This window comes from Melospiza melodia, chromosome 3 (assembly GCF_035770615.1).
Source record: "Melospiza melodia melodia isolate bMelMel2 chromosome 3, bMelMel2.pri, whole genome shotgun sequence".
Taxonomy (NCBI): Eukaryota; Metazoa; Chordata; class Aves; order Passeriformes; family Passerellidae; genus Melospiza; species Melospiza melodia.
The window spans coordinates 37,869,006-37,884,207 of record NC_086196.1 but is presented as its reverse complement, the minus strand read 5'-3'; the positions used below and the strand labels follow the sequence as shown (position 1 = coordinate 37,884,207).

General features: G+C 40.0%; 1 protein-coding gene across 3 annotated transcripts in view; it reads right to left on the bottom strand.

Annotated features, from left to right (window-relative positions):
• The window catches only part of ARID1B (AT-rich interaction domain 1B), a 324,913-nt gene that overhangs the window by 218,826 nt on the left and 90,885 nt on the right, over positions 1-15,202 (bottom strand). For all 3 annotated transcript variants that reach the window (XM_063151340.1, XM_063151341.1, XM_063151343.1), the window contains exon 4: positions 6,268-6,378. In XM_063151340.1, the coding sequence (XP_063007410.1) occupies positions 6,268-6,378 (111 nt within the window). The remainder of the gene's footprint in view (positions 1-6,267; positions 6,379-15,202) is intronic.

The window sequence follows — 15,202 nt, the reverse complement described above, 5'->3', positions numbered from 1 at the left end:
AATTAATAACAACAGGTCCTTCTCTTCACACTATAAATATTAAGAATACCTAATTCCAGCACCTGTAATTTTGGTTTCAGTGTTTCAGTTTAACCCTACACGGACAACACATGTCCAGGGCTGCTCTGCACTACTTTAATTACACTTTTTTCCCAAAAATGGGACTGAGAGTTAATGTACAAACTGACTCTAGGACAATGAATCACTTTGACCACCCTACATGAAGTCCTGGTTTAACTGAAGTCAGATGTAAAATGTGGGCTAGGTTGTGGGCACACAAAGCTCCCTCGCCTGACAGAATCACCAATGTCAGTGGTGCTGCAGTGGCTCACACTGGTTTGGACCCACTGTTGTGACTGACATAAATGGGATGCCACAATCAAAATCTGGACACAGCAGCTACAGAGCATGTTTTGCACCTCAGAAACACACAGAAATACATATACTTGACCTCTCTATACATGTGCTGAGTGAAACTGGTTTTAGCTACAGGTTTACAAAGAATGTTAAGGGAAAAAAACCAAAAAACCCCCACCAACCTAGCAACTGCACTTGATCCAAAATTAAAATAACTTGGAAAAAATAGCAACTTCTTCCAACTCTGCATGTAATGGCTAAGAAAAACCTTTGAGACAGCTTAGTCACTTCTTTGCAACTTGAAGCTTTTTTCCTTTTATTCCAGGCTTAAACAAAGTTCAGTGGGGCATCAAACTGCCTCAGTTTTAAATTACAGTCTGTACTTTAAAATAGAATGCATGCACCACATGTTCCTGAAGCTAGAGGGTGGGAGTGTTATTCACTGAAAATTGAAGGCTTGTTGAGTCAATAATCTTCTTTCACAGAGTAACAATTTTCAGCTAAAATTTCTTGACCCAAACAAAGGAAAACAAGATCATTCAGTTATTTTACAATGTTGCAGAAAAGAGAAAGGAAAAGTAGGAAAGAGGCACACCAGTTTTATCCTTCTTGATGTAAAAACAGTGGAGAATTTAATTCACAAGTATTACATACTCACATTTCTTTCTTTTTCACGGTTTACCGTACTCCCAAACAGATATTTTCAGGCAGAGACATGAACAACTTCAGGACAGATTTGCTATCATGTACTACACACATCTATCAGCTGGAAATGGCATTTGCCTCTCAAGAATTAAAAAAAAATCAATTTATAGGATTTTTTTTTCTCTTCTTTCTCAAATCACAACCAATACTCTGTATTTTTAAAATAGTACTTAAATTCAAATCAAACTTTGTATTTGCTTACCAGCAAAGAATTTAACAAAGATTACAAAAAAGAGGGTCACTGCACTTTCTTCTCCTTTAATATTGGTTTGTCCTAACAAGAAAGGCTACAGTGGTAATTAATATTTACATGATGGTAGTGCCCAGAACCCTGATCATGATTAGGGCTTACTGGACTAAGTTGTATATAAATGTCACCAGAGTCCCTCATCCTAGTAGTTTAATCTCTGAGAAAAGAAGAGTTACTTCCTGCTCCCAATCACAGTTGCTCAAGTAATGCTGGGAAGTGTTTTCCTGGTCTATTAAGACTTCACCCGTTAAAGGCATTTGTTCAGGGTGTGCTGTTGCTGGAGATGACTTTCCAAGCTACTTCATACTCTAGAAGTGGAACAGAGAATCTGGATTCCCAAACCCTCCCGTGTGTTTTCCTCATAGCCTAGACCTACTGAGATCCATTTGAAATGACGCTGTTCCATGAGCCAAGTGTATCTAGTTTTGGATTTAGTTCACTACTAATTCCCGACAGAGGTCCTCTGAAATCTGATTTAGTACCCACTTCTACAACAAAAAAGGTGTGTCAACCAGAAGAAAAACTCAGCACTCTAAACATCTTTCAGAGGCTCATTAAAATGAGGTAGAACAGAACTGTGAAGCAGTTAATAAAATCAGGAAGGGATTGCTGATGTGCTGTTTTGCACAGTACCAAGCATAATGAAACAAGACAACTGACATCTTAAAAAAGTTTATCTGTCCAAGCAACAGTATGTATTATTTTGAGCTCTAGAGCTCATACAACCATAGATGTGCAGAATCACAACCAACTTTGTCAGGTCACAGCACTGCACGAGATTCAAGTGGCATTCTACCTCCACTGCTGGCTACTGTTTTGTTTTGCACAGGAATTGCTTTGCCTCAATGAAAACACCCAGTGAATAACTGATGTCACAGAATGAATCCATAAACTCTGAATTCTGAGTGATCTAGCAGAGTAGTGATTCCCTCAGTTCCAGATACAATCTTCCCCTTCCAACACTGCATTAACTCCAGAAAGCACAACATAAACCTAAGTTATAACACTAAAGCTACAATTTCCCTACAGTTCACACAGATGCAGGTGAGGACCACCACAACCCCACCTTGTCCACAGCCTCCATCCATGCAAGCTCATGCCTCCACACTTGCACTCATGGGCTTGCATTAAGCAGTTTAGGGATGGGAACTGGCAGAAAACTTGCCTTACAAAAAGAAGTGAACGGTCTTCTGTCTGTCTGTGGCTCTGTGACTGCTACAGGGCCTGACTGTGAACACTAGAATCTGCTGTGCCACCATGTCTCAGCTGACAGGATGACAGCATCTTAAACCCTTCCAGCAAGATCATACAGTCATTTAGGATATGGCTAAAATCAAAGCTGCTGTGGACCCCCTGTCTATCCGCTTTCCCATCACAGCTACTGATTTCCATCTCCTTGACCAAGGTGTCACTGATGCCCACGCAGTCACTCAGTGATTCAGTCAAACACTAACCAGAAATAGAGGGAGATTATTTTTCATTCAGTTCCCCAAGTCAAATCCACTGGCCAGTCCCAGGAGCAGCAGTGGAGGACATGGGATGGCACAGACAACACATGGTGGGGCACTCAGCAGGACTGCAGCTGCCCTGGCTTACAACAGCTCAAGATGCCACAGAGCTTTTACCTGTATGTTGCAAAAAAAAAAAAAAAAAAAAAAAGCCTTAGCAGAAACCTGTCTTTTAAAAGCTTGGCAACCTTGAGCCATTCGACCTCATAGCTCAAAAAAGCACACCTGACACTGGGCAAAAAAGGGCCTTATTTAAACAAAGTAACAGTAAAAACAGTAGCAGCTACCTGAAATTATTTTAATACTCATGCCAATTTAAAAATTATATTAATTAATGTTTTTCTGCTCCTTATTCTAGCAACAATCCAATCACAATCCAATGTGAACATTTATAAATGCACTTATTAAAGACAAAATAAAGGATTAGTCTTCATACACACACAGCCTACTGCTGACACAAGCTCCTTTACTGCAACAACAAATCTGCAGATGCATCCTTTGGAAGCTTTTTCCTGCAAGTCTGCTCCAGTTTTCTCACAATAGAAAAAATGTGTATTTTGCTATTATCCCTTAAGTCTTGATAAATATGTTCTGTAGTAGTTGTTCTCCAGACAATTTAATTCAGGTCTCTCCCCCTTTATTCTTCCACTCTAATAGGGAACAGTTTCTGTTTATGACTTCCTTTCCTTCACAGAGTACCTAACTCCCATGTTTTCTCAAAGGCTTGAGATTTCCTTCTAATTGTGACCCCAACAAAAGTGCTTGGAGCACTATTCTGTGCAACTTTTCATTTGGGCTCTCAGTGACTCCACATGGTCAGAGACCCACAGGTCAAACCCTCCAGATATCAGAGCAGTTAGGAGAAGGAAAGCAAGCATTGTATAGAATCTGACAGGCCATTAGAAGTAGCTAATAAAGCCATATTTTGTTTGTAGCCATTTGTTACCAACCCACATTACAAATTTGTCTGCTTTGAACTTTATGGGAACATTCATGCCAGGACTTTTATATACAATGTGTGAAGGAAATGGAACAACTATTGAGCTGTTTAGCTGTGCTTACTGTGACACAAACCTGCTGAAAAAACTCCCCCAAAGGGTGACACAAGCCAGCATTCAGTGCTGCAGAAAGTGGCCAGCTCCTCTTCGAATCCATCAAAGGGAAATTCTTTTTTTAAAGCCACATCAGAGAAAGCCATTCACCATTTAGCATTATATCTCTTTTGTAGTTTTTTGACACTTGTATAAGCTTGCTATATAGCTGCTGTGATTTTACACAATGCCCTTAAGAAATAAAAAGATAACGGGCAAATTGTATAAATACCAGAATACCATGAAACAAGACATAACTAAATTTTATTAAAAGCCTAACACCACTGCTATAATTTCAAGCTTCACTGTACAGATAACTTACTGACTACTACCCTAAAGAACCACATTACCCAAAAACAAGCTTAAGAAGCCATATTGAGTATACCAAAATAGGAATACTGAACAAGGAACAGTGATCAAGGGTTTTCATAAGCAGTCTAAAACAGAATAAAGAACTCTCCTGCTTCAGGGAAAAACCACCATGTTCAAACCATTACCCCAAATAGAGTTATATTAAAGCTTTTAATGTACGGATCATCAAAAAAAAACCCTTGGTGCTGCATACAAAGAGTTGAAGTTGTTTTTAAATTTGAAAAACAAAACAAACAAAAACCCCACACCAACACTAAAATACAGATCTACAGTATCCTATATTCCCCTTCACATGAAAACAGCAGGTTTTTTTGAGTGTATGAAATGTTCTCAGGTTATGCATCAAAGCTTTTCAGTAATTAGGAGTCTCAGTAACAGCATTCAGGACCAACTTAGAGTTTCAGTTCTGTGGCCAAAATGGTTAACATTCACTGTTAATACAACCAGCTTACTCATACCTAGAATAATTATGAGCTACTAAATATACCAAACACTCTGGGACACAGATAATACCCAATACTCTGCTTAAATATCATGATGCTGGAGATAGGACAGAGCATGGATTAAAAGTAGGACAATTCTTTAAGAAAAAAACACAGGCAAATTAGCAGAACATTAGCTGATAAATAACTTTATTTCTCTCTACCCTAATAAACGCTGTCCATGAAAAACTGGGAGATAAAAAGTCCTTTTTAGTATCTCTGCTTTTTAAACTAGGTGGTTATTGCCAAAACAGTTCAATGTCCACAGGAGCTACTATTTTTTAAGCTAACTGCCAACATCCATTTTTGAGAACTGTTCAGACAAACCCGTCTGTTTTAAAAAGGTCTCCTGAAAACTGTCAAATTAGTACTAGGTTCAAAGCAAATGGATATATTTTCTCATACCAGTTTCCATTGCTTTTCCTGAGACTTGCATGTTTCAAATGTCATGTAAAGAATTTGTAGCACATATACTCTCCTAGGTGCCAAAGATGTAACTTTAAAATGCTATGAAGATGTTTATTGCCCTATTTTTAGGGATTTACAATTGTGCCATGTGCCAGAGGTAATATATACATCATACTACCAGATTTCACAAATAAATGTGATATCTTGATACAGTAAACTTTTCAGAGATCTCTCTGCCAACTGCAAATGAATAAATACCCAGTGAACCGTGGGAAATATCTTACATGTTTCTGATACATTATTCCAAGCCAGAGGTCACATAGTTTATATAAAGTTTTCATCATTTAAGCTGAACATATTCAAGTTGGTTTAAATTCATGCTGGTTTATACCAACAAACAAGAAAATCCCCAAACCACAAGGAGCACACAGAGACAAGGCTAAGTACTTTGTCCACTACAAGACCTTCAAAAATGCAAGCAGCTGCAATGTCTTCACAACATATATTCATTTGTGCTGTTTCCCCCACAGCGGAATGTGTAGAGCTCAGAAAAGCTGATACATATTGGTCCAAAATAATTTCCTAATAAAAAATCAACCTAGCCCAAGTACTGCTGCCATTCTTGCTTCTACACTTGTGTAGTAATAGATATTACCAGAATTAACATGTCAAACTCCTTACTGATTATCGGGGTTTGGAACAGACAGCTCTTGGTTACAGTATTCTAAACCAGAATCTACTGAAAACATTTGAAAAAGGACACAGAAAAAAAGCCTCCTCCTCACCAGATTGATTTGTGCAAGAATGGAATTCCTAAAGTTAAAAAATCAATCAATTTCCTCTATGCAAATACACATGTGCAGAAGCACAGAACATGAATGTGCATAAATAGTGCAGTTCTGAACCAGAAGAAGCCTAAGCCGAGTCCACTCACATACAAACTATCTGTTCCCATATTTTTAAAAACAATTTTTCATCAACCTTATTTAGTCTTTCTTCTTTCACTACTTCTCATCTGCTCATCCCAGATGCAATAAACTGGTATGTAAAGTGCTTTCAATTTCAAAATACTGAAACAAACATTATTTTCTTACTGGTAAGCTCGATGGTCTTTCTTGCTGGATTAGATTCAAGTCTTCATGGTTAGGCTTTCCTGGGGCCATAGGGGGTTGAGATCTGGTTCCATAGCCTTCCTGAGACATGTCCTGCAACAACAGTTGTAAAAGAATTATTAACCTGACTCAGTAATTCTAATTAAATCTGCATAATGGAAGGGTGAAAATAAAAGAGCTGAGTGCTGATGGGTTTTTTTGATCTGAAGTTTTTACTTGTTAAACCTTTCTGATACAAGTATCAAGTCCACACAGGTACCTCTATGACATGTGCTGTTTGTAAAGAAAACCAGGGAACTGAGATGCATGCCAACAACCAGCAGGGAATCATACCACTGGCACATGGGAAAACACACTAAACCAAACCACTTAAACAACCCCATTTTACTGTAAAATAGTCAGTAACAAGCATAAACATTCATCCTACTCTAAGACTTATTCTCAAACGTTTTGATAAAGTACTAAGCCAGGTGGAAGACTGGGCTTGAAAATAGGATTGCAATCATGCTGTGTAATCAGACTCCTGTAACAAGCCTGGATTTACCATCAGTACTACTGGCTGGCAAATTTCAAACCCTGACCATCAGGACACAGCACAGCCACTGCATCTGCTGGACACACATTTTGTTTGAAGGTTAGAGGGCACATGAATTTGATCAAGCATAGCTCCAAAGCTTGTACCAGTAACCTGGGGATTTTCCTCCCTACACAGGCCCAACCAGTTGTAGCTAATGGCCCAGCACCATCAGTAGTCGTAGTTAATGGCCCCCACCCATGCATGGGTGGGATGAGCAATGAAGCAACCTCCTGTCCCGCACCCCATCTTCCACCCCCCAGCACAAGCTCATATCACACACAGAGATACTTGCCCATTGCAAAGCCTTAAATTCAGGCTTCATTTTAGCTTCTGTAGCAGCCCCTACACCAGCTTCTTTAGGGAAAACAACAGAAAGCTCAATACTGACTTCAGCATGCATAACTGGCAGGGAAAGTTGAAAAACCAGTTCCTGCTAGAAAAGATATCTCACCTTTTTCTTTGTTTTTAAATGATTTAACTCTCCTCTCCCCTTCCCTAGCTTACTACCAGTTCAGTTTGCTTCAGCCACCCTAAGGCTTTGGATTTGGTGGCATACCTGAAGCAGGCAGAAGCTGCAAGGCACAGAAGGATGGGGCAAGCTGCCCTCTGCCCCACCCCAGCACACCTTGCTGCTGCCTGTGCAGGGCTGCCGGGCTGCCCAGTGCCCACAGCCACAGCTGCGGCTCATGCACAGACTCCAGAAGGCAGCTGGCTGGCAGAGCAGGAAAGCTTTCTGTCTCTGGTTTTAGCCCAGCTTCTGACTGAGAGAAATTTGTTAACAACTGTACCATTTTCATTCAGCCCCTTCCACCCATTTGGACTCTCACAGATTATTTTAAGGGATGCAGAAAATTCAATGGGGCTAATTAAACAAACCCCAGCAAACCTGATACGATATAAACCCAGCAATAAATGACCCTATCCCTAAGCCTGTGCCAAGTAAAATCAAGAAACACTTAAAAGGCCAGCACTTCAATGTGGTTACCAGCAGAGGGTAACAATTAGGCTTAAGGGTGACAAAGGCTGATGGCTGAATGATTATTATCCCCTGTGACCCCCCGCACTCCCTCCCGCCCAGATTTCCACTTGTCACACAGCTCTCCTGCTGCGCACACCAGCAGGTTCCTGTGGATTAACAGTGAGGTTTAAAATCAACAAATGGCACAAGGCCTCCATTCAGCAGCCTTCACCCCAGTACAAAGGAGTAGAAAGGTGCAGGACAGCTTCACAATAGGCAAACAAATGAGCAAACCTCTGCTTTCCTTTTTATTTAAAAACGCGCATGCACACACACACACCACGCTCATGCACGCTGGGGCTGTCACTACACAGGCATTCCCAAAAAACCTGGCAACCCCAGATTTCAACTTCCAATTCAGCATTCGATGCTGTTCTTCCTAATTCTTAAAAATTGGACCAAATAAAAACCACTTGTCAAAACAACAACAACAACAACAAAAACCACACAGCTATACCAAGAGTGGTGAAAAAGGATAAATGGGATATTCAGTTTAGGAGTCATTGTAGAAACACAATTGTTCCTCTTTCCAAACAGACACTACAGGATTTTGCTGGGAAGCAAAACATGTTTTTAATATTTTGAAAAATCAAGAGGCATTACTTCCTTACGAAGTACCAAGCATGGGTTTTCCCACATGTTTGCAAGATTTTAACCTTGCTTCCTACTGAAATTTCCAGGGAGACCAGAGCAGGAGAGAGAAGAGACAGCATGCTTTCTCATGAGAAATACTGCAGGTTAAATGGAATTTACTTTTACCTGGGTATTTGAAGACTATGTATGAAATGTCTTTCCACACGCTGAAGAGCACAATAAAAAACCCAGACACAACACCCTTTGTCTTTTTAAATGCACTGTTTTCACAGAGCTTTCCCTTCTGTCTGTAGAAAAATCAAATCCATTTGCTGAGTTGTAGGTGAGGTTTGCAAACACACAGACATTTGTGTTTGTTAATGATGCAGGCACCTGTGCACTCCAAATGAGACTGAGATTACTCTTTCTTACATTCTCTGCAAAGCTATGTAGATACTCAAATCACTAGAAACTTGGAAAGCAGCTCTTGAGAAATAAAGGATCAGTTTGCTCTCAGTAAGCTGCAGGCTTGGGAATCTCCCAGATGAAATATGCATGGGACTGTGTGTATAATTTTATCTGTTTATACACATGTATTGTCCAATAAAAACAGTCCATTTATATCCTAAACATAATGATTAAATAATAGCATATTTCACTAAGAGGTTGGCTTCATAACCAAAGTAGTGCTTAGTATCATTTTCACTGAAAAACAGAAGAGAGAAAATCCCTACTGCCTGTCTTCAGTTCTCCATTTGGAAATTTTTGTTAACATACAGCATATTACAGAATAGCGACAACAGATTTTGAGAGATAAATAAGAAATAAGGACAGAAGTATTAGAGTAAATTGTCTGTCACAGAGGAAATGCATGGAATTGGCAATTCTCACAGCTTTGAAAGGTCATTTTTCTTCCTAGCATCTAGGAATGGATTTATCGGGCACTGAAGAGAGGGAACATAAGGGGAAGAGAAACATGTAACCACGTGTTGTGCTGCAGTCATGGCTGAGGAATTCCCCACTGATACTGGGGCTCAGTCTTCTCCTGGGATTCCTGACTTTTTTTTTTTTTGTTTGACTCCCAGTATTTCATCCATCATTGACATCAGCTTTCAAAATAAAGCTTATGACTTTTTATGAATCACAGAAAATCCTTCTCCCATAGATGAGCATGTGTGTTAGACAGAAACCCAGGCTTTTATAAACAGAAGGCTACAAGTTTCCACTCAGAACTTCCCAACTTGGCACAAACCCAATCATATCATAGCTGTTACAGCACAAACTGTCAACAAAGTTGTAAAATAACTAAAGTCAGGGTTTCCCCCATCAGATTTTAGAAAAGCACAAGGACACATAATCAGCAAGTCATAAACATATACTCAAAATAGCTGAGGTTTAGACTTTTTTAGACTTTTAAAAACACATTTATGATTAAAATAGGTAGACAAAAAAAAGGACTAGACAGAATCTAACGCCTATATATTGGGTAAGCTGTTCAGAAATTGGTCCATAAACAATTATTATATTTGGGAAGCAATAATAACAACATTCAACTGCTTATAATTCACAGAGCCTGGACTAGTTATTCATCTCCTATTTACATACACTTTCAGCTTTTTCTGCAAATTGAGGTATATGGAACTCAAGATTTGTGTAGTCTAAGGAGTAAGGGAGGAAATGGGATATTTTCATCCCTCTTGTTCTCTGTTACTGTATTCATCTTATAGACTTACCAAGTCTCTAATTCTGGTGTGGGATTTCACTACCACAGAGGTTTAAAGTGACAGAGTGAGCCTACGTACTGGCCTGCAATAAAGTCAAAGGCTCCTTGTTCCTGCCTCCCACAAGTCTTGCAGCTGGACACACATCCCTTAGTTTGTATTAGTGGTCTTTATTAGACCACTTTGTTAGATGGTGCAACTTAAAACTTGCCAGGTAAGCAACCCCTTCCCCTTCAGCTTTATCATGGCTCACTGAGCTGAGCTGGCCTTGGGAAGGGTTGGGCGAGCAAGAGAGGAAGGAAATTTCCCTTCTTTGGCAGCAGCCAGCCATGAGCCTGGCTTCACACTTGCAGGAGTCAATTACACTGCAACCACTTTGGAGCAGGCCACTGCCAGACAGTTTTTTCTCTTTTCTCCCTCACCATGTGCAGTGGTAATTAGTGTCATGCTTTCATTCTCTAGCTGGATGTAGCCTAAGACAAGCAAGCCTGTCCACATGGATGAGTTCTCTGCAAATCTGAATGAATACAGCACCAAAAATGATTGAAACCATGTAGATGCAATGCACATTTGTTTTAAGTTTTGCCCAAGAAGATTAGATCTAATTATTAAATAGTTTAAATTATTTTTAATGGAAAATAAAAGCTTAGTGAAAATATTAATGTTTGCGGGAAAACCACATTTAAAGGAGGGCTGGGTGAGAAATGTCATTCAGGCTTCATTCACTTCTACTGCAGCGAGTTTCAGAGGGATAACATGACCACCCAGGAAGATAAGTACCATGATGGTTAAACAGAAAGAAGATAATTTATTTAAAATAATATGCTAGAATTCAATCTGAAAAAAACTCATTAAAAAGTATTTTAGCCCATGTTCTTGATTCAGTGGGTTAAATTGAAGAACACTTCAAGTGTGAGAGCAGTAAATTCTATAGCAATGTGACAACAAGCAAAAATGAAAACAAATGTTAATTCTTTTTTTTTTTTTTTTTTTTTTTTTGCCTCAGACCACTTGAGAATGGAAATCAGAACCCAGCAGAGCAGCCAAGAGAAGTGGACAGCCCTAGAGGTACAAGAGCATTTTACTCATCTCTGAAGGAATACCACTGAACAGAAAGAAGCCAAGTGATATGTTAGGGGCTATGCTAGAAGGATATGCCTTGTTACCAGTCAGCCAAGCATCTGTTCATTCTGTGCAGATAAGTATGTATCAACACATCTCCCCTATTTCTACCTTTTGCACTAACAGACTACAATAAAGAAAAAATTACTTACCAGAATGGTGACATATCCCTAAACAGCCAACTTCCAGCCCAACCTTAATACCTAACATGTAACCTCCCAAGTTGTATATTCTCTGGTAGCACAAAACTGACAACAAAGGCCAGCCAACCTGCTAGAGGAATATTGTAGGTAAGGCTGCAGAAAAAATGTTATGCCCAAGGGCACAGGCAACACTAAGTCTCATGCAAGCAGCCCTGTGGGGAAGGATCCACGAAGGACAAAAGAGCAGAGACATTTGCTTGAATCCTGGCCAGATGGTCTGCAAAAGTCCTGCAGGATGTATATGAACTCTTGCAGAAGTTCTAGAAGTTCTTGGGTCAAGAAGAAATACATACATACATATCTTGAATTTTATGAATCAGAAATGGGAAAGGAAAAAATGAAACAGAAGCCTACAAAGCCTACAAAGCCTTGAAGAAAATTGCTATCTTGCAGCTGGAGAGCACTGTGCACAAACCAGCAAGCAAGTCTCTTGCTGCACAGGAGGAACAGGTGATTGCTGAAAAAAAAAAATTTGGTCCTAGCACCTATTACACTAACAAAAAAAGAAGAGCATGCTAACCACCGGAGGTGGATTACCAATGCAGTCTGGTAATCCTCTTAAACACACGAGTCTGTGTTTACGTGACGAACTGAATAAACCCCGTTCACAACCAGAATACGTAAATCACTTCAAGCCAACCCTCTCTCACCACCACGGAAAGCTGAATGGAGACAAGCAAAGCAGTGGTCCTGAAGAACGGCAACCAGGAGCTTGGCATCTCCTGCAACACACTGACACTTTTGCTGACGGCTACATCAGTGGGACCAGCAATTTTCAGGTTGTTATCATTTGCCCACAGTCAAGCCAGGGTTGTAACATGCCCTCAGAAACAAAGATGATACTCTGCCTCACCAAGTTAACTTTGGTCTTCAACATCTTTACAGGTACTAAAAGGAATCAACAACTTCAGAAAATTCCCAAAGCAAAATAGCACCTTCCTTTCTGAAGAGGAGAGATTAATCCAAAAATCATAACTCATCTGTAAGAGAAAAATCCTACCATGTACATGGAGATATTTGGGAAACGTGCCAGTTTGCATGCCTCAAGTGCTGACCAGTCATTGTCCGTAAGACACCTCATCACCTTCAATGTTATTAATACTGTCCCTTCTAAAATATCTGCAGTTTCTTTCTAAAACTTGCTATATCCTAGACATCCTTTGTTAGGCTGCTTAAAAAAATATTTACAATCGTAAGATAATTTTCTCCCTTCATGATTCCAGTTATCATGAAATGACATCTAAGTTAAGTCATAAGACACTGCAGAGGGAAGAAAAAAAATACACTATGCAGCAGTTGATGCAAAAGATACTTAGGTAAGCAAATATATTATGGAGGGTCAGCTCATCAGAATTCTCCAGAAGTTATTAGCAAGTCAGACTACCTATCAAAGGCTTTTTGCTGTAGAATACACTGAAAACATTTTAAGCACAGACAGGGTCAAAAAAACCTCTCCACATCTTACAGGAAGATTTTTTGTTTGGACAACACAGCTTCTAATCGCATATTAGGTAACCTGAGCATATCAACAAGCCAGAAGGGTCTTTCTTCCTCAACACTCTAGTCCATTTTCACATGTGTCTTGCTATATGGCCTCCAGGAGCCACATTAGGCAAGTGATGCAGGAAGAGCTCCAAGATGAAATCATTCTCAGAAACCCTTATCTTGCTTTTCTCTTTCGCCACTATTGCATTCCATGGATCACAGAGCATATCAATAGTGGATTTAATCAGAAACAAGACATTTCTTCTCGTTTTCCTCTCTCATACTTGTAACATGCCACAAGAAAAATAGGCCAGTTTGATGTTTGTATTAAAATGTGACTTGCACACCGCACAACCTGATAAACAGTTGTCAGCTCTTCATTTACAGGCAAAAAAGGTAGGATTTCGTTCTAAAGATCTAAAGTTCCAGTTTATTTATAAAGAGATGAGAGACAGTCAAAAGAAGTAAACTGAGAAATGTAACTTGGAAATGAGGGGTAAAAAATGATCATTTTATTTCCATGCATTTTCCCATGTTTACAGAGCTTTTTGGACTTTTCCTAAAAAACCCACAAGGCTTGACAGTCCAACCATGCTTTCATTTTCTACACCCCCTCCTTCCTCTCCCTGCCATTTTTTCACTGACAAAGCTATATTTAAAACAAAACAGAACAAAAAAGTTGTTTTAAAAAGAGGCCTGGCTGGTTTTGCATGTCCTATTCTTTACAGTCACTTGGGACAGACTACTATGTTAATGTGATGACTTACAGATTTTGTGCCATCCAGCATCCTGCCCTGCCACACTAGTCCTTCCTAAAACTCCAGAATCGCTTCAGCAGACCCGAGACGTGAAGCGGGGCTGAGAAACAGCTCTGCACCCCAAAGGAACAGCTGAACCCAGCAAAAGGTGGGAGAGGGGCAGGATTTCAAACCTGCCATTTCTTCCAACTCGGCTGCTGCAGAAGCAGAGGGCTGGGGGGCTCTTTGCCCCAGAGGGCAGCAGCCTGCCCCAGACTGCCTGCTGCTGCCGAGGAAGCTCTCCCAAGCATACGGCTCGCTGGCAGAAATGAGGTCAGAGCACTGCCCGCAGCTTACAGCAGAGCTCAAAGCCTGAAGCCAGCTTACAGAATAAAGAGAAAAGCTGCACCGAGAGCAGCTGCTACCTCTAGGCTAATCGAGCTAGGTACCCAAGGATGAGACTTCCTCACTCAAGACTGGGAAACATTACTTCAGTGTTTTCTTAGGGGCACGTCTGTGTCTGTGCTTTGAGGTAGAAGCCAGGACTTCATCTAAAGGCTCATGAAACCCTGCAAATCGGTGAGGAAGGGCTGCAAAATATCACTGAGGTTACATTTTAAAAAAATCAGAATAGAGAGATTTGCTTCCTAGCCCCTGTCCCTCATATATAAAGCTATATTGTATAAGGGACAATTTATACCACAGTCCAGTGACACCTGCTTACTTACCCTCTAATACTCCACCACAGACAGCCCTTAATAATAAAAACTGAAAGGAGATTTACCTACTATTTTATCAACAGTACAATCGTAGGAGAAGGAACTAAAGCTCAGATGCAAAAAAGTCTGAAATAAACTTGGTAAAGAAGGTATTCTCAACTGGTCTCTACTGTTTTGGTTAACTTCGGCTTTCAGTAAGTGAAAGCGCTGGAGTGTTACATTTAGGGCTGGCTACTGGAAGCACAAAATTAGCTGCATTACCATCCTCCCTTTCTCTGCAGTCTGTGAAGACAACACAGTATCTGTGCAAAAATCTTTAAATCCAACCCACCACACAAAGCAATATCTTAGTCCAAGGAGTAGGAAAAGAACTGAAATTTCCAAAAGGAAGCACCCACCAGTAGAAGAAATTCAATGGACTGCACAATACAACAGTTCAAACCAACAGCAGTAAACTATTTCTTTATTCTTTTGAGATAGAAAAATCTTCACCACCATCACCACAACCACGATTTCTCAAAAGAAAATATTCCCAGCTGGGTTGCTGCTGGGAGTGTCAGGAGAAGGGGGTAAGAGGGTGGTGGACAAATGAAAGAAGTGGTGAAAACTTAAAACTCTGAGACCAGACCACTGACTACTCTTTAACATAGAAATGAAAAAACAGTGATGTTCATTAAAAGTTGGTAAAGGATTACTAGGTAATAAAGCAACAATGATCCTCTCTTTTTTGTGAGAGTGAAGGAGAGCAATCTTCATGAATTC